We start from the raw sequence: 21974 nt of genomic DNA, 5'->3' as shown, positions 1-21974 counted from the left end.
TGGGACCTCTGCTGCCATTGGTCTGAACTCCGTGGCGTCAGGGGGAGGAGGCGGGGCGTGTGGGTTTGATTGGCACGGTGTTCTCTGGTAGTCTGCTGCGGGACCAGGACAGACAGCTGAGGGGGGTCTGAATGTCCAACCGGGACGGTGTGCGTGCGTGTGGAGTGGTGCGAACCGATTCACAGGTAAGTGACGGCTCGTGGTCAAATGCGTAATGTGGTGGTTTATCAGACTCATCCAGTCGCTGGTATTGAACAGAGACAAAGACACTTTGTCGTGTTGGAGGTGCAGCGGAGTTTGACAGAAGGAGGTGGCGGCAGGGGGAGGTTTGCCCCCCTGTGGAGCCCTCTCCCCTCTGAGAGCTGAGGCTTTATCCGGGCTCTGATCACTTTGCGACCATTGTGTATCCGGACGCGCTCTCTTTATTTCCCGGCTTTCTTTCCTGCAAATCACAGGGAAGGATCCGGTGGGTAGGTTGGAGTCGTTATAAGTGCGCGCACGCCACAATGGATCGGATGGGTAACAAAAAAAATGGCCGCACGTGTGGAGAAATCGGTGTGAATTTAGTCTGCTGTCGTGTGGTGGCTCAGGCGTTTTGGCACGGATTTGGCGCACGGTTCGAGCGCACGGATGTGGATACATGCCTGGGGGAGGATATGAGACTAACGGGCTGCGGGTTGTTGGAGGCAGGAGGGAGCCACCGTTCCGGAATGATAGACTGCAACATCCACCAGCAAAGCCTGGAGGGCTCTAGATAAGACGCAGGGAGAGCGTTTTAAATATAAAGAAAAAAGTCCCATACTGTAGTACCTGCAACACACACAACACGTTCTCTTATTCTGTTATGTGGAAAAACTTTCAGAGCAAATATCAGCAAAGCAGTGTCTGGATGCAAAGCGGTGGCATGGCACAGACCGGAGGCGCAGCCAGACGCTCCTATTGATTTTACATTTTTCGTCCTCCACCGTGATTCCTCTGTGCACCATTTAATAATAATAATGCACTCACAAAATGTCAGTACCACGTTATGCAGAGCACTTAGTGGAAACTCAAAACCATCTACACACCCTTTCATAACAAAGTATCAGACTCAGAGGAGCACATCAGGGTCACTTCACTTGGCACAGGGTTATAAGCTGTTTAGGCCTCCTGCACGTGTTGGGGGAAGCCCATGCATGTATAGGCAATATCCTTGGGGATCTTTCCTGGAGGGGCGACTAAGAGTGGGTCTTGTTGCATGTTGAGTTTATGGGTCTTCCTCTCTTCCTCTATTACAAGCCCTAATCTGATTATTAAATCGAATAAGAGCAACAAAAGGAGGAAAGGAAGGAGACAGAGACAGTTAAGTGCACATCCAGGGCAGGGATGTACAGACAAAGATGTTTGAGTCAGAGATCCAGGATGACCTTTATTGTTCTGCAACAAGGCAGGCACAAAGTTTGAGACTTTTCAGCCCCTCATATGCATGCACATCCCTTCCTGTCTGCGGGGCAGAGGAAAACACTACTTTCAAAACACACGCTCTTGATGTTGGAGCACATAAGAGATGTCAGTGAGTCACTCAGAGACCAGATCCAACACTCAGAAGCTTCTACTTTTCCATTATTAATACACAGCTATGGGAAAGACAGTTCAGAGAGGGAAGGAGTAGTGAGTGGAGCAAGAGAGAAAAGACACACACACGCACAATGACTCAAACCTTCCATAAGAACAACACATCATCTACATACCTACAATCAACCCTCCCAGTCCAACAGCAGACTGCACCTCCCTGCTGTTAACTCACAGACTAACTGGCCCCAAAACAGTGATCACAAGCTAATTACATCCCTGCCAAGAAAATACACAACTAAATTACAGAGAGGAACATTACTTTTTTATGTGTGTCAGAATTGCTACCAGGCAAACAAACATCTTTTTTTTCTTTTTTTTTGCTGCAGCCTATAGTGCTGATTCACCAGATTTCATCCATCACAAAGGCCTTAAAGGGGTACTCCACTGCAGATAAACAATAAAATCATCTAGATGGCATAAGACAGTGGATTTTTGTGTGGAAAATTCTTCCTTTTGTCTCTATTATCGAAAAAAATAAATCTGTGTTGCTCGACTCTCATTCAACTCCTCACAAAATCCAAGTGATGATAATCATAAATACGTGAGATAAACAGCATATTTAATGCTGAGAATGCATGAGCATTAAGATCATATGAGGTCATGATGTAACCAGATCAAAGTCTCTGCTCCAGCCAACACGAGACAGCGGATGCTTCTATCAAAGGAGATACATACGTTTGTAATTCTCCTCCAATATTCCAAAATATGACAGGATAAATTGAGAGAGTCAAACGCCTCTCAGCGAGCCTCATTTCTTTTTCCTTATATCTTTCCCACGTCCATCGCATTTCTTTTACATCATTTCTCTAACTTTGCAGTCTTGTTAAGTGCTGTTGCATCACCTACTCCATCCCCCTCATCCCCTCTCCTCCTCTTTCCCTCGATACTAATGATCAGGAGCAGGAGGCTGCATGATTGAGAAGAGCTAGAGACTGAGAAGGAGCAGGCGCAGCCATGTGGCGGCTTAGATTATGTCAAAAGGTGCTCATTATTAAGTCCGCTGCATGTACAGTGCCGAAAGGGTTCAGACAAGCTGCATGCGAACAGCTCTGTAATTGTATCATCCCAAGCTGGGAGGCAAAACATCACAGAGGAGGGGTTAATGGTCATTTCTGGCGATGTGGGGAAAGTGCAGTGATGCAACAAATGGTGTCTGTGCTAAATAGTGGTTATTTAGATTCCAGGTGATGAGTAGGGGTATAGGCATGAATCAGCAGAAAGCTGGAAAAGCTGCATCCTCAGTGTTTGTAGAAACTGAGCCGATTTCATCAACATGCTGGCATTTGTAACCGGAATAGTAAGAGAGCAGTTCTGCTTAAAAGAATCCAGTTATGACGACTATTAAACATATATTGATCTGCTAACGTGGCCATCTTGGGGGTCGCAGTGTAATCCTCTTATTGAGTGCTGTAACACATGGAGTGACCTACATAAGGTTTGCCTGGAGGCGAGGCACGAGAGGATGGAGTTGGTTAATGGGGGGGTTGTATGACCAGGCTGTCATTACACATACATGCACGTCCACATGTATGTTGGCTACACTCTGCTTCCGTGAATAACTCCTTCCCTGCAGTGTCCACTACCACACTGGTGTGTCATACAGAGGGGACGCCACAGCCTCCGAGCTCAGGGAAGTTTACTAATTGCTCCTTACTACCCCTGGAGTCGACCAAGGACGTGACATGTGGACCTGCCGGCGGGACAGAAGGCTCACCAGCTTGCTTTGTGATTCTCAAGTCAGTGAGAGGAACACAGAGTGACGGCTGCTCTTAGAGGGCAAAGAGAGAACGTTTGTTTCAATAGACGAGGAGGGGACCTATAGACGTGATTTGAATGGTTCCTCCAAGATGAGTGCCTTATTGGCTTGCCTGTGTGTGTATTTGTGTTTCATGACCCTGAGGGATGTATTCTACTCCATCTGAGACTGTAAACTCACAAAGTGTGCTCAATGAGGCGCCGCTTCGGAGGAAGAGTGAGATTTCCTGCTGTAGTTGGACAAGAACTGGGTAAATTAAAACCACACAGCCTGCTGGTGTTTGTCTGTGCGTTGAGTCATGTGCATCCACACACACACACACACACACACACTCACACACACACACACTGGTGTGTGTATGTGTGAGTGAGACGGCAATGATGTTTTGTACAAAAACAAAACCTCTGATTCCCCCGTAATCCTCCTTTCCATGAGCTGTCCATCATCTTTGTACTTGGCAACCACGGGGCACTTTTTGTTGGCTCGTCCGTTCGGTCAGATCGGCCAATGGCAGCTAGGATTGAGTATGACAACTTCCTGGGATTTTTCTCTCTCACGCAGTAGGAGGAAATGGGAGCAGACAGTGTTGTACGTAACAGAAAATCAGGGGGGGATCCTGAATTTAGTGCATGAGACAGATTTACCAGGATAGTGAAACTTTGTGACCTAGCTTTTGCATTCAAGTAAATGCAAGTACAAGCTCCTCCATTCTAAGTCAAGCAAATTATTCTCAGGAAGCAATCATACACATTCAGATTAGCTATCACCAGAGGATCTCCTGGAAAAGATAGATAGTCAGTATTGGTCATCAGGTGTCCTCTCACACCTCTCTCAAGACTTTCTCGTCTGTTCCCTCTCCCTCTTTCATCCCAAGGCTTTGGACTTCTTTCCCTCAGCTCCCACAGTCTAATCTCTTCCTCTTCTTCTCCATGACCCTTAATCTATTCCCTATTCTCTGGCTCTGAATCTCTTCCCCTGAAATTCTTCCTCTCATTCTGCTCTGTCCATTTCACACATCCCTTTAACAACAGACCATTCCCATCTTCGTCTGATCGCTACACGCTCCTCCCTCCCTCTTTTAGCTCTTGCTCTGCTCTGTGGTGCGGATGACTTGGTGAGGAATTGCCCTGGTGACTTTGCCTCCATTAACATTCTTCCAAGGGATATCCTTCACTTCCAATGAGCGTGCCGAGCCTGATTGTAATCTGCGTTGCGTAATGAATTGACTCCTCACTTCTCTTTCTCTCGCTCTCTTCTTCTCAGACAACGACGGACCAATTAGCTCTGACTTGATGGGTGAAAAGTCCTCAGTGCAGCATAAGGGATAATAGCAAACCAACGCTCGGAAACTATTGGTACGACCCAGACAAGAGAAGAGCTTAAGGTCAAAGGTTAAGTGGACAGTGTGATGTCCTTTTGAATATATCTGGACTTTCTCTAGAGGTTGCCTTCATATGAAAAAGGGTGTGACGTGTTAATTCCTTTACGGAGATAACATGTATTTGTTTGCAGCACATCAACACCGGCGTCGACAGTTTTCGTTCATTAGAAACGTCATCAATGCGCCACTTGCTCCCCCAGACGATCTCCTGCATTTTTCTCACAAGAGCTCATTTGGACACTATCCAGAGTTTATCTGTCGGTCTGTAAACTTTTGGTTTTCATTGGATAATCTTTCTAAACTCTTGCTTCACTTGCCTTCCCTCGCTCTGGGCCAATAGAGAAATAGAGGGAAAGTGAAAGAGGCTGAACTAAATGAGGTGTGTAAGAGTGATAATGTATTGTCCTGTGGGCAAGTGCAGGCATCAGTTATTTGTAATTACACCATTTCATTGTTTTGCTGGCTTGCATTTACTATCGGTCCATTTTACAATGGCTATTCAGAGCAGCACAAACAGGTTTTATCACTGCCAGACTTTGCAGCTCTACATTAGACAGATGATGTTGTAAAAGTTGCACGCCGGTTTCTTCGGGATGTTGGGGGGGGGGGGGGCGTTCTGTACAGATTTAGAGTCAGTTAAGAAAAGAAAACAGATGAAAGGAAATTGAGGTCGATGTTGAGGTTTTCTCTAGTGTGTTTCATCTAAATTGTACAAATAGTTGTTTTCTTTACCCTAGAATTGGCCCTTTATATTGAAATACTTTATATTTACATCGGGAGCGAGTCCTCTCTACACAGGCCGCCATGTTTTTTACAGTAGCCCAGACTGGACAAACTAAACCTTTTGAGCTGAAGCTGCCACAGGTTCTCTTTCATGTTTGGAAGGGGAGGGTGAGGTGAGGGGTGTTCAGCTGCAACATGACATCTGTACAAACAATACAGAAATGACAGTTTCTATATTGCCTTAAGCTCTGATTTATCTAATAACTGCTGCATCTGTATATGAGGCAACATCCATAACTGCACAAGTAAATCCTTAATTTGACAAATATTATCCAATAAAACGTACACGATAAATGGCGTAAAGTGTGAGTGTAAGTGAGAGGTCTCTGGGAATGAATGTGCTTTTTCATTACTTGGACATTTACTACGTGGATGGCGCTGTGCCAGCTGATGATGCATCCTTGAATGAGTACAATGAATGACCCTGGATGACTGTGTTCATCACTGCGATAGAAAAACGGCCTCCGTCCTTGAGCGGGGCTCCCATCTTGCGAAGACGTGGAGATGGCGTTGATGGATGTAACAGATAATCCACAGAGGGAAAAAACAAGTGTGTGAGGAATGATGAAATCATTCACACATCTCTCTCCCCCTCTCTCCTCCTCTCTGCAGGTCTTCACAGTTGACTGATGAATAGCCAATAGGACTTGGGTTGGGCGACACCGACTGACACAGGTAAACACAAATATCCTCCCCGCCTCTTCCTTTGTACTTCCTCCTCTGTAGGCATCATGTTTTCTGCTTGCTGAAATAATCGTTACAGCTCAGGGGGAGACTTGCCAGGTTCTGAAATGATGTGCTGATTGCTGACTTTTTTTTTTAAGAGCGCAAAGGAAGCAGCTGGTTTTCAAACTGTTCGTGTAAATTACAAGGTTATTAAAAAGCATTTTATGTACTCGGAGGGCCATGCTCGTATTAATCTAAACCAGTGAAATTGAAGTTCTGAGGTTTTTTTATGAGAAAAATCTGCATATATCCATCAACTGCCCAGAAATCCTATCTGTCCTTGCTTGACCAGTATTTTTCTGCCAGTGCAGGTAAAGTCTGCTGTAAAATATTTGTCAGATACTTTGTTTTACACGATGATACATTATTTTCAGTCTGATCACAGTATAAAGAGTTCTTACACATGCTGCTTTCTCTCGTGTCTGACTCAGTGCGATTTACATACTGAAATTAGCTTGTTGCTGAATAATAAACCAATTATTCTAATTGAACCACGATTTAGTTTTACTCATTATAGACTTGGAGCTCTGTGTTTTCATGAAATCCGTGTTGACATCCCACGATGCTTTGTTATGGCCTAAGTGCTTGTTCTTTCCTTTGCACACTGCTGCTCCTCCACAGTCAAACTGCGTCTTTTTACTTTCTAAAGAGGAATAATTAGTCTGACACTTTGGAGTGAAGATAACAAACTGTGAACTTCCATTGTGTTCTGTGTGGGAATAGTATTGTAATGTTGCATTGACACCCAGAAGGGAAAATATCTTAGGTCAGAGGCAGCGGTAGCTTAAGGCCATTTCAACCATCGCCACGCTGGCTCTGTTCGCCTTTTTAGAGATGTTTGAGTGCCAGATACGATGAGCGAGGGACAGAGAGATTCTATAATCCCGTGCTTTCATGGCCAGATTAAAACCCCACGTCCCAAATTGGGGGAGGGGTTGCATGCATGGTCGTGCCAGGGATGGAGCGTACGCGGGGGGGTGGGGGTTTGGCATGCGCGGTGGATTAAAACCTACAGATCTGCTCCATGCACAGCTGTGGTGTTGTAGGAGGGGCTTGATGGATGGTGGAGGGGAGGAGCCTTTGTTTATTTTCATCAACAACAGGACGTCTCTTTTGCTCGTCCTCTGTTCATGACATTTCTGATATTACAAGGACAACCAGAAATATTTCTGCGGAGCTTTTGCAAATGGGTTGGGTTCACCTGCTGCTAGGTATTTTAATGACGGTAATTATGGTGCCTCAGTGAGTTTGTGCATCACTTTTGTCCTGAGAGTCGAGACTGAAATATCTCAACAGATGAGACTACCATTTTACAGCCATTCATTTTTTTCTCCAGAGGATGAATCGTAAAGACTCATCTACTTTTACCAGCAGGTCAAAATTTCGCATTTACAAGTGAAATATCTCAAAATCCAGAGTTCCCCGCTGTAACAATTAATCCTCAAAACCTGTAGCACCACCAATACGATAGCAATGTTATAACTAAAAGTGGCAATGACTCCGTTCAACATCACAAACACACGGACAACTGAGGCGATCTCTCTCCTCCCTCTCTGCCGTTTGAGCACAGTAACATGGGTGCCACGTTTGGACCCGGTAGTGAATCCTGATTGAATCACATTGCAGGACCAGTGGAAAAATGTCTTCAATTTCTCCAATAATATATTTTGGTTTGATTAATTCTCCAAAAGCTAATTTAAATCCCCAGCAGCTTGGTGGTAATGCAAAGAGGTATTAGACTGCCCTCATGTAAAATGTTGCGTGCTTTTCTATTCCTATCTATCGTCTCCATATAAATGAGGCACTGGAAAGAATTTATTAAAAAGTCAGTACTGCGCCCAGTATTTTGTAATCCCGTCAGCACCTTAATTACAGTGACTAAGCCTGAAGTAAGGTGATGAGGGCACATTAATTTCAGCAGGGACATGAGATGAAAGAAAAAAAAAAGGTCCCATTAGACAGACACACGCTGCTTTAAGGAGGTGAGGGAGCACGTCTGAGCACAATCCGCACACACTGAGTTCCTGCACGTCACTGTATCGGCGGGTGTCCGAACCCTGAGCAGTGTGAATGAGAGAAAGAAGCAGGGAAAACAATGGGAACGTAGGATCACCCCCCCCCCCCCCCCCCCCCCCCCCCCCTTCAGTAATACTTACATAAGATTACTTACATAATGGCACATTCAACTGGTGTGTATGTGCGTGTGAGTGACTTGTTGCAAGAGGGGGCTGACTCAACTTTGGGTGGGGTCGAGTGGGGGGGGGGGGGTGCATAAGGAGGGGTACTGGAGCAACAGCAGGAGAGGATTGTGGGATTATGTGTGTGCGTTATCAATGGGGGGGGGGGGGGGGGGGGGGGGTTTGTGAAGGGAAGGTATTAAAGGCGGAGTGGAGGGTGGGGACTGCCAAGCATTGAACACATGTCCACATCTGTGTGTGTGTGTAAACCAGCTCTCTACCTCTCTCTGTTTCTCTCTCTCTGAACCCATCTTCACGTCAGACCTTCTTCCCTTCTTCCATCATCTCTCCTCCTCCTCTGTGCTCATGTTTCCCCTCCTCGTCTCTTAATATCCCCTGATCTTAATCCCACTCTTTTGTCGTTCTCTTTGTTTCTCTATCATTCTCTAACCTCAAACCCTCTCTCTCTCTCTCTATCTCTCTCTTCCTCTCTGTTTTTAAATTTTTTTTTGGGAGTTTAGAGAGACAACAGTGCCAGACAAGAGGATTGGAGGACAGACGACATAGTTGCAGAACTGCTGGTGGTTGTCTAGTGGTTATAGCCTTAGCGTACTTGTGGCAGTAGGCAGCGAGAAGGAGGGCTTGGCGATGGTCACGGCTATGGAGGATGCCTGTCCCAATGGGGTGCGGGAGGAGAAGGAGGAGGAGGTGACGGCCCTGAGACATCCTGGCGTGGAAGTGCCCCCGGCCGAGCGGTCCACCCAGGGAGCAGAAACGTCTGGAGGTGAGGAAAGGAGGAGGCGCTGTGTTACTTATTCAGACTTTGAGCCATACTGTGGTCGTTTTGTTCTGAAATTGGAGAAGTAGGGGTTGATGAATGTGTTTTAATGAAATATTTATAACCAGAAAGCAGGTGGAGTGATGGGACTGCCAGACCGTTCATTTATCTTTATATATAAATAGATGATCCCACAATCCTTTGAAGGGGTGGTTCTACATCCGTGTTGTCTGAAGTGTCCCTGCACTTATGTCAGATGAACTTGTCACCCCCCGTCATGTACCAAACGTGTTCAACCAAATTCATGTTGTACTTAATGTTATTTAACATTCAAAACTATTTGAACTTTCAGTATTTTCACTGATTTAGTCATGTTTGCATTTAAAATACTACCACTGTGGCACAAGCTTTCCAGTAATTATGACTTTTAGTTTATATTTCAACTGATACATTTAGCCATGTAGCTAACTATTTTAACTAATTATGTATTGATTATAATATCAACTTTAAACATTTACATGTGAATTTATTACTTTTTGCTATTTTAAGTTCTTTTTATCACCTTTAGCTTACTAGTTTAATTGTTTATCCATAAATTAATTTTAGCTATTTTAATTGTTTATTCTTTACTTTTGGTTAATTGTTATGTCCAATTGTTTTTACAAGTTATTGGCTATAATCTAACTGTTTGAACTATTTATACATTACTGTCTGCAATTTGAACTATTTATTCATTACTTTTAGTTGAAATATTTATTGACTATTTATTTAACTATTTGAAGTGTTTATCCGTTACTTTTAGCTAACGATATGAGCTGTTAATTCATTACTTTTAGCTCTCTGATCAGGCTTCTTATCCTGTTTTCACACATTCTCTATAGCAATACATATAGCATTCAGGTTTTACAGCTTACTCATTATGTCGATTTTTTTAAATCAAAATGTAAACACATATTCTTTTCGACTGAGGTTAGCTTCTCTACAGTCTTTGTCGGTACCACAAGGCAGCTGCAGAAGGAATCTGAGGCTTTAGAGAAGCCTTTGCTGTGAGTTGCCAGAAGGAGGTTTGGTTGTTAACTTGCAGAACTGAAAGAAAATACACTAAAATATATATAGTGTATTTGTTATGATTGATGTTACTTTTGTTTCGGTGAAGGTGCCCCTGTGATTGCTCCTACGAGCTGAAAAAATAATAATAATACAGGTTGCTGGGTCTTTTCCTGTGGGATTTGCCTCGAGTTCCTTGAAAAACAAGAAGTAGGAATTCTTAAGTAAGGAGTCTTTGCATTGGCATTCAAACCACGGAGTGCTGGTAGGTGTGCACAGGGCCGGTGGTTTAATGGTGAGGGAGACTGGAGACATGCCAGAGAGCTGCAGAGAGAAATTAAAGAGCAGGTATGCAGGATGATTCATTATGTAGATGAACGAACTAGCGTTTAGAAAACGAAAACACTACGCGGCTCTCTGAGCTTTTCCAACTTCTTCATGGCGAGGCTGAGCAGGAGGCCGGTAGGTGGTTTTATCACCCTGCCATACTTTGTAGGATTGTAGAGACTTTAGGTAGGAGGCTCGTGGGGATGAGTAATGTACACACTAGTACACGTGGCAGACGGGGGGCGGCGGACAGTCTGGGATGAGCATCATTCCTGTGGTCGAGGGCTTGATGACACAATGAGCTGACCAAAGTTTGTCAGCATGAGAGAGGGAGAGAGAACAAAAACTTGGAATAAACTCGGATACGTCGGCGTGTTTACGGGATCATGTTCAAGTATGTTAGTGAGGCCAGTTTCAGTGTTGGATGTCTTTCTCCCAGCTTTGCACATTGTAGATTTACTCAGACTCCTACAAGTTATTCCATTTTTTGATGCATGAATTTGAAGTGTAGGCGATTGAGAAAGAGAGTGAGTGAGTGAGAGCACTGCAGCCAAGCTGGTGTTTTAATGCTTGTTTATGGTTGTGTGGAGGCCTTTACAATTACAGCTCTGAAAGATTGTGTGTGGTCCTGATACAGAAACCAAATACCCTGCATATTCTGTGAAGGTTTATATATACATCAAGAGATGAATATAGCTGCGTGGATATACAGGTCCGATCATCTGCAGTGCTGATTTTTAACCCACCCTCCCCTATTTGTTCTTCTTTAAGAGCATCATAAATATTTAAGGTTTGTTTTTGCATGGAGCCTGCTGTTTATGGAGTCTGTCTGTTCTCTGTGGTGATCAAACCGCAGTGTAAGATCAATTGTATTTTTACAGTCTCTTCCTCTTTAATCATACAGCCCCATGGCCCCTGCATGAAGGACAGAGTGAATGATAAGTGATTAAAAAGAATGACTAACTGATGTGGTGGTTTTTGTGCTGCAGACCAGAAAAAAGTGGAATTTAAAAAGAGATTATATCTGAGATACATTAAAAGATTAATTATGCATAAAAGGGCGTGCTGAACCCTCACAAAAGAGACAAATGTGACATTTTACACGTGAGAAGAAAAGTAGTATGCATACTGATATGTAGAATTTATATGTGAAACACTGTCCCATGTAAAATAACTGAGACTGCGTTTTTACATTTCATTTAGCTGATGACGTATGAACTGATGTTTGATATGATTTTCTTCTGTGACGGCAAGTTGATTGAGATTTCACCACACATCAAGCATTTGTATTTCCGAGGCTGCTATTTTAGTGAGTGAAGTATGACTTGACCTAATGACAGAGAACATGAGTCAGGGTGACACAGTAATAATGGGATAGGGGAACAAAATACGTGCATAAAGTGAAGCAACTGCATACAAGTGCTGATTGGACATAAATGTACTACCCACATAAGTGTATAATGATCACACACACACACATTCCCAAGGCTTTAAGTGTCTTAAATGGGCTTACATGGGCATTAGATTTGAGACCCTGGCATTAAGGCGTTAACTAGCTCATACCTGCAGTTCTCACCTCTCCCTCTCTCTCTCTCTCTGTTTCGCTCTCTGTGAACTGGACTCTATCACAGTTTGCGTGTCAGGAATCATTCTGACAACTTCAATCTTGAAAACCTGGAGTTTCTAGATAGATAGGAAATATATCATTGGACTTGAAAGTAGAGCCTATGCTACTGTTCTGCACTTTTCCCCAAATTATTCATAAGATGTCTTAAAACAGACCTGAGTTACTGCACCTCCAGAGGGAGCTTTAATTTGATCTCCTGTTTGTAGCCGTGCATGAAGAGAGTGAATTGGCTGCAGTCGAGATCAAGGTCACATTATGAAATTGCCATTGCCACTCATTTGATTCTATCCAGTCAGCTGAAGTCTGACCTCATAGGTTTAATGTTCTCAGATTTTTGGGGGAAACTGTCAACCTTTTCATATTGTACACAGTATTTAATATACTATTTTCATCCATTTGTTAATGCTGATTGTATAATAATTTGATTATTGATATTCACATCTTAAAATCGGATGTCAAATCCAAACGTATTATTCATTTGTTTATAAATATCCTCACAATAAGGAATAAGCAGAAAATGTAGTCTCCAACATCTACCAGCACTTGCCTGATGTTGTTTTTGCAAAAAATTTAATAAGATAAAAACCTTACAATAGTTCATTCTCACCCTGTAGTTAAGCCAGTGGAATTCAGCTGTGTTTGACACATTCTTCTGCAGCCCTCCTCTGAAATATTAAAATATCACTCCATCTCCCTCTTCTCTTTCATACACAGTGTATTTTCAGGCTTGGAATGGAGAATACCATTATACATTACTGTCATATGTTATTCATTTGGCCGATGATAATATTTTCATGATTTTGATCACCTTTCTTTCTAAAGCTTCACCCAAGTTCTGGTTAAATATGACATCTTTCAGAAATCTATCATTTGATCTATTTGGAATAAATTCCTATGAATGAATCACCTATTCCACACATTTTACAATGTCCTGCCAGGTTTTCAATTATATATTATTCTAAGGACTAGCATCTTATTGTTTAAGTCAGTATCTTCTGCCCTCGCTACCATCCATTCCCCTCCTGTCATTGCACTTTCAATCTCATCCGTCCTGCAGTGTAGTCCCCTGCCACTAGATTTCTATGAAAAGTGTTATATTTCCGTTGCCATAAGCATCTGGATATCTGTTTGATCTCTTTGCTGCAAGACTCTGAGAAAGTGGCCAAACACTCATTTTGGTGCTGAGTCTCTATCTCTCTATCTGCTGCAGTGTCTTGTGTGTTTATGACTTTCACACCTGAGCTAACGCCTCCTTATCTCTCTGTCTCATTTTCCGTCTGTGTCTGTACCTCTCGGGCCCGTCCATCCAGCCATGCAGCAGGTGTTGGATAATGTGGGTGAGTTGCCCACCTCCGCGGGTGCCAAGGACATCGACCTGCTCTTCCTGCGAGGCATCATGGAAAGTCCTATTGTACGTTCCCTCGCCAATGTAGCATACACACATAGATCGAGGTGAGGCAGGCTAACATGCCGGGTCCAAGACCCTCCGCCTACACCTGCACCCAGCAGTGCTTTGCTCGCTGTGACCGAGGTGCTGATGTACAGTCGGGCTTGGACTAACACAGTGCATTCATACTGTCAGTAACAAAATGAGGTAGCGCTACACTCTTGTGTCTGTTTTCTTAACTGGCAGTGCATATTACACATCTTCAGTGCTATTTTAAGTCTGCAGCTCTGAGGTCAGTCCGCGGACAGTCAGAGTTCCTGTTCAACAGGCTGTCGTCATTTCCCATCATTCAGTTCCTCCCCGCAGGGAGGGATCTCGTATGCATGACAGATGAATAATCAAAAACAAATACTCCTTTTGACTTGTAACAGTGAAACATATGGCAGAAAGTGGCTGGCTCACACAGTCAGCAAAATGTATTCCACATTTCCAAATCCTCCATAACGTACATACATGAAGAATCCAATGTGATGGTGGCAATCAGAACTACACAAAACTAAAAGCTGTTTGTCTCATCGGTAAGAAACCTACACTCCCTGAGCTTCTCTGTCTGTCCCCCCCGCCCAACCCTTAGGCTCACGAGCAGCTGGAGGAAGTGAAGCTGGAGGCGGTGCAGGACAACAATGTGGAGCTGGTGACGGACATCATCGGAGACATCAACAACCTCAAGGTTAAAGATGACAGCGCGGCCGAACTGTCCAAGATCCTGAAGGAGCCACACTTCCAGGTACACACACACACACACACACACACACACACTTCCTTTCCTCCATGTTTCTCCATGTCATATACACCTCTTCTCTGGGGTTAAGTCTCTCTCTCGTCTTTTCTGAAACGACACCTCTTTTACGCTGGGATCGAATTTTCTGTGTTATTTTCACATCCAGGGTTTAGGTCTGAAATCGGTTGTGAGGTTTGTGATGTGTCACTCGCTGATGTAAAAGAGAAAAATTGAAGTCCCTCCTCAAATGCATTAAAATGAAAGTAAAGTTACAGATATATGTGTTAGTATGTAGGGAGTAAAAGTGAAAAGTAATCAGAAAAGTTACCTTAAATATCTACTTAATTCAGTTGTTTGACACATTTCTATCACATATTATTGCAACTATATTTCCATCAATAAAGTATTGATCATCATTTAAACTAAAGTTAATTTTGCAGTTCTCTGTTTCTGTAGCTCAACTTGTTGCCAGTTTAAATCCTGTATGTTGTAGTAAAATGAGTGAACAAGCAACTAGTTGGGATGTTTGTCTTTCACTGTTTCGTGTCGTAGTAAATGTTAAACAGTCGTGTAATGTTTTGACTGTAGATACAGTAGCACAGAGATGATAGTTTGGATCCCGTCCTCGTGCATCAGTCGGGACACTATAGCCTCTATCCCCGGACCTGCCAGAGGCTTTTAACAGGCTCCACCAATAGGAGTGGCACTTCTGAGCCCGCTGAGGCCTGTGCACCAATCAGAGCCCTTTGTGCTGTAAGCTGGAGGATAAGACCCTGTTGACCTACTGAGGGCCAGAGAGGAAGGGGGGGAAAGGCAGGCTGGGGGAGAAAGGGAAGGAGGGAAACAGAAATTACATCACATAGTGAGTGTGTGACTTTACAGACTTGTTTATTTTATGTCACTTGTCTGATGGTCAGTAAAAAAAATAGTCCTGATACATATTAAGAAATGATTTTGGATTAAAGACATTACTGGGAGACTCAGCGAAGTGAGAAATAATTGAGTGTATTTTGGTTTTAATCCATATTTGGGATTTGAGACAAGATGATTAGTCTTTTTTTTAAATATTAATTTGTTGTTGAGAAGGTGCATGTGGGAAGTTGATTGTTTAAACAGCTTTGTGCTCACATTTTTATTTATTTCTTCATTTTAGAATTAAACCCAGAATACAAATTAGAAGAAAACTGTCACAGATGCGGCAGCATTGTAAATAACTAATTAACAATAATACAAAAGCTTCAGCTCAGCTGTCTGCCCTCGACTCGAGAGCAACTGTGCTACTCCACCATTCTACCATCTGTCAGTACTTCATACAGACATCAGCTTTTATTTAATGCTGAAATATCAAGTGATGGGTTTGTTATTTAAAGTGAGACAGATACAGGATAAAAGTGAAAAGTGAAATGTAGAGTATCAGTAGCACGTGTGGAGAAGAGGCACCAAACAGAAATGAACTGTATGTTTGCAGATTAAAAACATTAGCAACCTTAATCTACAGCTCATACCAGAGCAAGAGTGTATTCATCTGTGTTTTATTGCTTTAGGATTCCGCATTTTATTTGTAAGAAGTGTGTATGTGTGTGTGTGTTTTTTCTCCAAAACTTACATAAGCATCATCTCCCTCTCTCAGTCTCTTTTGGAGGCACATGACATGGTGGCCTCAAAATGCTATGAAGTCCCGCCCCCGGCTGAGATGGCCAATGACGCAGCGGTGAACAGCGCTCTGATGCAGGCCGACGCTGTGCGCATGATTGGCATCCGAAAGAAGGCCGGCGAGCCACTGGTGAGTGGAGACACACGCTATCTGAAATGATCTGTGTGTGTGTGTGTGTGTGTGTGTGTGTGTGTGTGTGTGTGTGTGTGTGTGTGTGTGTGTGTGTGTGTGTGTGTGTGTGTGTGTGTGTGTGTGTGTGTGTGCGCGCGCGCGCGCGCGCACATTGGTTGAGTACATGAAAAACAAAGCAAATCAATAAGTGAGACTGGGAGTAAAACACAGGTGTCTATGTCTCTGGGGTGAAACACCATCCTCTCCTCACCTCGTCTTCCTCTCAGGGTGTGACGTTTCGTGTGGAGAAAGACGACCTGGTCATTGCCAGAATCCTGCACGGTGGCATGATCGACCGGCAGGGCCTGCTCCACGTGGGCGACATCATTAAGGAGGTGAACGGGAAGGACGTGGGCAACAACCCCACTGAGCTGCAGGAGATGCTCAAAGACTGCAGCGGAGGCATCACGCTGAAAATCCTCCCGAGCTACCGGGACGCTCCTGCTCCTCCACAGGTAAACACTCACACTCTCAAACACACACACACACACACACACACACACACACACACACACACACACACACACACACACACACACACACACACACACACACACACACACACACACACACACACACACACACTAACACAAACACAAACACAACATAACGTTAGGACAAGCATGCGCACTTATGTAATAAGGTGGCAGATGTTGGGCAATGGTACAGGGCTGGTGATGTGTTCTACGGCCCTCCCACAATCCCCTGTGCAGGAATGTGAACCCTTGGAGCCCTATTAATAACACTCCACATGCTATCTAGGTCACACTAGCCATTTCTGTCTCTGTCTCTCTCTTTCTCTCACACACACACACACACACACACACACACACACACACACACACACACACACAGGCTTCTTGTAATCTCACGCTCCGTCACATGGAAAGTACAGTGATTTATGATATTTACAGTCATTTTCCTCCTTTTCACCAGTTTTAGCTCTTGAGTAAAAATCCTCAACAAACACACATAAACCCAGAAACGTTTATTTGGCTGAAACTGAATGAACAGTGAATGAGACATAATGCAAAATCACATCCTGCTCTGGGGCTCAGGGCGCACTGCACAGTCCACTTTACTGGCTTGCTTTATTGCTTCCTCTGGTTGCTTGTTTAATCTAATACGTCAGCCAGAGCACTTAGCCTTCCTGGCAAAAAAGAAAGTCTCTGCAGCTTGAGCAGCTCTGTCGGGTGCCATGTGAGACACAATGGGTGTGACTTCGATGCCATCTTGTCAGTGTGACCCTGTTCAGACCTGATATTAACGTCCATCCTAAGAGAAGTGGAGGTCTGTTGAGGTCTGAGTGGACCCAAATGTGTCAGATCACAAAAAACACAATCTGATGTGGTCTGGGACGCATGGGGCGTCATTCTCTGTGCTGCGTGAACGCAAACGTGTCCTGGGCCAAATATGAAGGTCCGTCTACTCAGCCGACACTGATGTCCATACGTTGATTTGTTTGAGGCCACAACATCAACACTGACCTCCACATAATGACTGATACTTTTCTTAAATTGGTCAAATCTTTCATCACAGCAAAACTGCACGAGATTCATTCAGTCATTCACACACAAGCACACTGACTAAGAACACATCTGTCAACTCAGACAATCACGAACACAAAAGATGGTGTGTCTTATTTGCATATGTGCAGGGAAGTGAGGCCCAATCACAGGAGACACATTCACGATGCATTCTAATGCCAGGTGGGAACACACAGACTTAACCACTTGTTATCGGATATCTCACCACAGATATTAGCGCAGGTCTGAACAGGTCCTCAGTGTGAGAAGGGTTCCTTAGCTCCTGCTTTTATAGTTTATGCGTGGGAAGACAAGTTTGTCCTTTGTTTGACATGCGCCTAATGTCCCTATGACCACACACCCTTTAAGAAAAACTGTGCATGTGCTCACGACAGGTGTACGTGAGGCCATACTTTGACTACAACCCGGCCATCGACAACCTCATCCCATGTCGGGAGGCGGGGATGGCCTTCGAGAGAGGTGACATCCTTCAGATCGTCAACAGGGAGGATCCCAACTGGTGGCAGGTGGGCCTTCATTCATCGCTTACCCTTTATGTTTCACTGCCTCTCGCACAATGTCAGCTGGGATGGGCTCCAGCTCCCCCCGCAACCCTCAAAGGATAAGTGGTATAGATGATGGATGGATGGATGTCTGTCACTGAAGATTTCAAGACTGAACTGATTTAGAATCTGTTCCAGGCGTGTCATGTGGTGGTTGGAGCTACAGGACTGATACCCAGTCAGTTCCTGGAGGAGAAGAGGAAAGCTTTCGTCCCTCGAGACTTTGACGGATCAGGTGGGTCCCTGCAAATGTTTCTTGGCGGTGTTTTTGTATAGATGCTGTGAATTGACATCGGTTTGAGCTAAAACTCAAGTTTCCAGTTTCTCTCTTGAGCAGTGGTGATGTGGAGAAGATGGAGAGGCTTTAAATCTGTCAACTGTTTTGCTGTCAATTGCTTTTACCACTTAAAACTGATTTATGGTGAATGTGCTAGGGTAGAGGATGGTTTGAAAAAACTAGAAAATGGTCCACACATGCCCCCTTTTGGCCAAACACCATAACTACAAGATGAAGAAGCACATAAAATTCTGAGTCTTGTTTTCTAGGCATCCTCTGTGGCACTATAGCTGGAAAGAAGAAGAAGAAGATGATGTACCTGACAGCCAAGAACGCAGGTCAGAAAACTCCCCATGCTGTTGACTCAGTTCATATCTTCGTTTTCCTTTTTTTGATTGGCTCACAGTGTGATTGTGTTCTCACAGAGTTTGACAGACACGAGCTGCAGATCTATGAGGAGGTGGCAAAAGTGCCGCCATTCCAGAGGAAGACACTGGTTCTGATTGGTGCACAGGGCGTGGGTCGACGCAGCCTCAAAAACCGCCTGATGGTCCTCCAGCCGACGCGTTTCGGCACAACTATACCATGTACTGCTCTTATTTCACTGTATTTCAAAGTGCTGTCACACCCCCATCATGAAAAGTCAAATCAAACCTGATGTTCTCCCATCAGACACCTCACGACGACCCCGTGACGACGAGCTGGACGGCAACTCGTACCACTTCACCAGCAGGACGGAGATGGAGGTGGAAGTGAAGGCCGGCCGCTTCCTGGAGCACGGCGAGTACGATGGCAACCTGTACGGCACCAAGATCGATTCCATCCATGAGGTGGTGGACACAGGACGCACCTGCATCCTGGACGTCAACCCACAGGTATGAGATGGTTGGAGACAGTAAAGGTTAAACATGTCGGGGGTGAATTGAACACATATTGTCAGGTGTCTTTTAATCAATGGAACAGCAAAGGTGGATTCGGGAGAAAACAGAGTTACGGGAACACTAGTTATTTATTTTGGCTGTAATGTCTCTCGTGTCTTTGTCCAGGCTCTGAAGGTACTCAAAACAGCAGAGTTCATGCCCTACGTGGTTTTCATTGCGGCGCCAGATTTCGATACACTCAAGGCCATGCACAAAGCTGTGGTGGACGCAGGCATCACAACAAAGCAGCTCACGGTAGGTTAATGCAGACAGAGGTCTAAAATTTCAATTATCATAGTCTTAACAATTCAAATTAACTTGTGGAAACCTGCAGAAACTCTGATACACATCTATTACATCATATCATTCTTATTTATTTACGTTTATCAAATGTTAAGTTGCAAATATCATGAACTGCTGTATAATAAAGTTAGTGAGGAATTCCCTGGGTAATATTGGACTTTATATATCTTTTTGCAAATTAATTTTTTAATCACTTCCACTCTTTCATCGAGACACTCTTCAAGTTTCCACAACTCACCTGTCAACTCGTCTGCTAACAGGATGTGGACCTGAGGAAGACGGTGGACGAGAGCGCCCGCATCCAGAGGGCGTACAGCCACTACTTCGACCTGACCATCGTCAACGACAACTTGGACAAGGCCTTTGAGACGTTACAGGCCGCTGTGGACAAACTGTGCAGTGAACCCCAGTGGGTGCCCGTGAACTGGGTGTACTGACGACCAGCAGCAACCACTGAGCGGGTCACAATGACCCACCAGCGTGTGTGTGCGTGACTGTGTGTGACTGTGTGTGACTGTGTGTGTGCGTGCGCGTATGTGAGTGTTTATGACCACAAAGGCCAAAGACGAGGAGACAAAGATACTTCTGCAAAATAACATTAATAATTATAAAAAAAGAAAAACACTCCTATTGCTCTTTCTCCTCTTAGGCCTTCACGGCTCGCAACTTTTTTTCTACTCAAACTCAAAGGGAAAGAGTGCTTATTTATTTTATAACTTTTTATGAAAGATCTTTCTATTCAATGTGGAATTCCAGCGAGAATGAAACAAAAGAAAATCTGGTCACATACTCGGGCCATATTTTTGCATTAATTTATTGTTATGGTAGTGAAACGTCTTATTTTGTAGTCTTCTTGGTTTTTAGTTTGTCTGTTTTTTGTCGTCTTCCCTCATGGACACCCAGGATTTACAATTACCATCCAGGCTCACCGATGAAGATAAGGAGAGACGATGAGTTAGAAGAATATGAGCAGTTGTTGTCCAAGAAACTGTTGGTTGTCAAACGCCGTCGCCATGTTTGAGCGATGTGTGTGGCCCTGTGTTTTTTTAAATTATTATTTCACCTCCTTGCAACTGAATCCTTTGGTGTTAACATAGCGGGTCCTAAATTCTTCTCATGCTGTTGTCCACAGGATAAACTGGGCGGAGGGAAATAAAGAGCACAACTGCGAAGAAGAAAAAGTACTTTATAAGATGAAAAATTGTCTGTGTCTGGTAATTCTGTCTAGTTTTGTTTTCTGGTAGTTTTTGTGTGGTGATTTTATAGTTTAGTGTTTTGTCACACATGATTGTTTGCTTTTATTTGAAATGATCCTGTTCTCAGTGTGTCTGTCTGGAGTGTGATCATCAGTTACTGACTGCATTAACCACTTTGTTAATGTTTGATATATGTGAATGTGACTCAAATCCTCTCCCTCCCTGTGGTCTTTATCTTCAGTGTTGCATTACGCCAAAGCCGCAACCACACCCCAAGTAATGTTTGAATTTCACAACTCTTAAATCTGATTGGTAGTTCAACTACAGGCTGTAATATGAATTCATGTGATGCTGGATGGTGAATGCCAAAGGGTAAATTTCTAGTACTACTGTATGTCTCATAATTCTTTGTAAATCTTAGTCAATACAAGAGAGAATTAAAGAAAATTACCATTTAGTGTGAAATGAATTTGTTTGAAGGAAATGAGCTTTTATGAATATTCTTTGTGATTTATGTAACATTTCAACATCCTGAGATCAATTTGTGCCACGTTTCAGAATAACAGCCCGACTGCCTGTTGAAGTGATCACATCAACCTCATGTCGACAGATTTGATTTTACATTTTTATCAGCAAGGTTATGATGAATAAAGTTTATTAAACCTCACATGGGTAATTATTTTTTATAAATAACCATATTCATAAAAAGTAGTTTGGCAAAAAGAAAATCTTCAAAAATGGTCTCCAATACAAAGATTCTGACTAAAAATTAAATTCAGTTAAAAAGTTGTGAGACGGCAAGAAAACTTTTTTAAAACAATTTATTAATTAATAGCAACTTACAGTCAAGCCAAAGAGTGAACTACATTAAGTGATACGTATTCACATTATGTCCTCTAACAGGGTTTTACAGCATATCTTGTGTTCTGTAAGCATAATTGTTAACAAAATAAAATAAAATAAGGAAATGTAAAATAGAA

The 21974-nt window shown here is 43.5% G+C and overlaps 1 protein-coding gene across 3 annotated transcripts; it reads left to right on the top strand.

Moving 5' to 3' along the window:
* The first annotated feature begins 50 nt into the window (after nucleotides 1–50).
* pals2b (protein associated with LIN7 2, MAGUK p55 family member b) lies at nucleotides 51–21661 on the top strand. 3 transcript variants are annotated; one of them, XM_069516829.1, is made up of 14 exons: nucleotides 51–185; nucleotides 6147–6209; nucleotides 8959–9221; nucleotides 13527–13627; nucleotides 14238–14390; nucleotides 16015–16167; nucleotides 16437–16664; nucleotides 18131–18262; nucleotides 18437–18533; nucleotides 18845–18913; nucleotides 19001–19162; nucleotides 19248–19450; nucleotides 19622–19750; nucleotides 20059–20375. In XM_069516829.1, exons 3-14 carry the CDS (start codon nucleotides 9086–9088, stop codon nucleotides 20233–20235), a joined length of 1740 nt encoding a protein of 579 aa, XP_069372930.1. In that variant the 5' UTR covers nucleotides 51–185; nucleotides 6147–6209; nucleotides 8959–9085; the 3' UTR covers nucleotides 20236–20375. The 3 variants fall into 3 exon arrangements, with proteins under 3 accessions (XP_069372930.1, XP_069372932.1, XP_069372931.1); XM_069516830.1 differs by lacking the exon at nucleotides 51–185 and adding an exon at nucleotides 3603–3620; XM_069516831.1 differs by lacking the exon at nucleotides 8959–9221 and having other exon boundaries at nucleotides 20059–21661.
* Nucleotides 21662–21974: the final 313 nt, after the last annotated feature.

This window comes from Paralichthys olivaceus, chromosome 20 (assembly GCF_024713975.1).
Source record: "Paralichthys olivaceus isolate ysfri-2021 chromosome 20, ASM2471397v2, whole genome shotgun sequence".
NCBI classification, from domain to species: domain Eukaryota; kingdom Metazoa; phylum Chordata; class Actinopteri; order Pleuronectiformes; family Paralichthyidae; genus Paralichthys; species Paralichthys olivaceus.
This window is presented reverse-complemented; position numbering and strand designations above follow the sequence as displayed.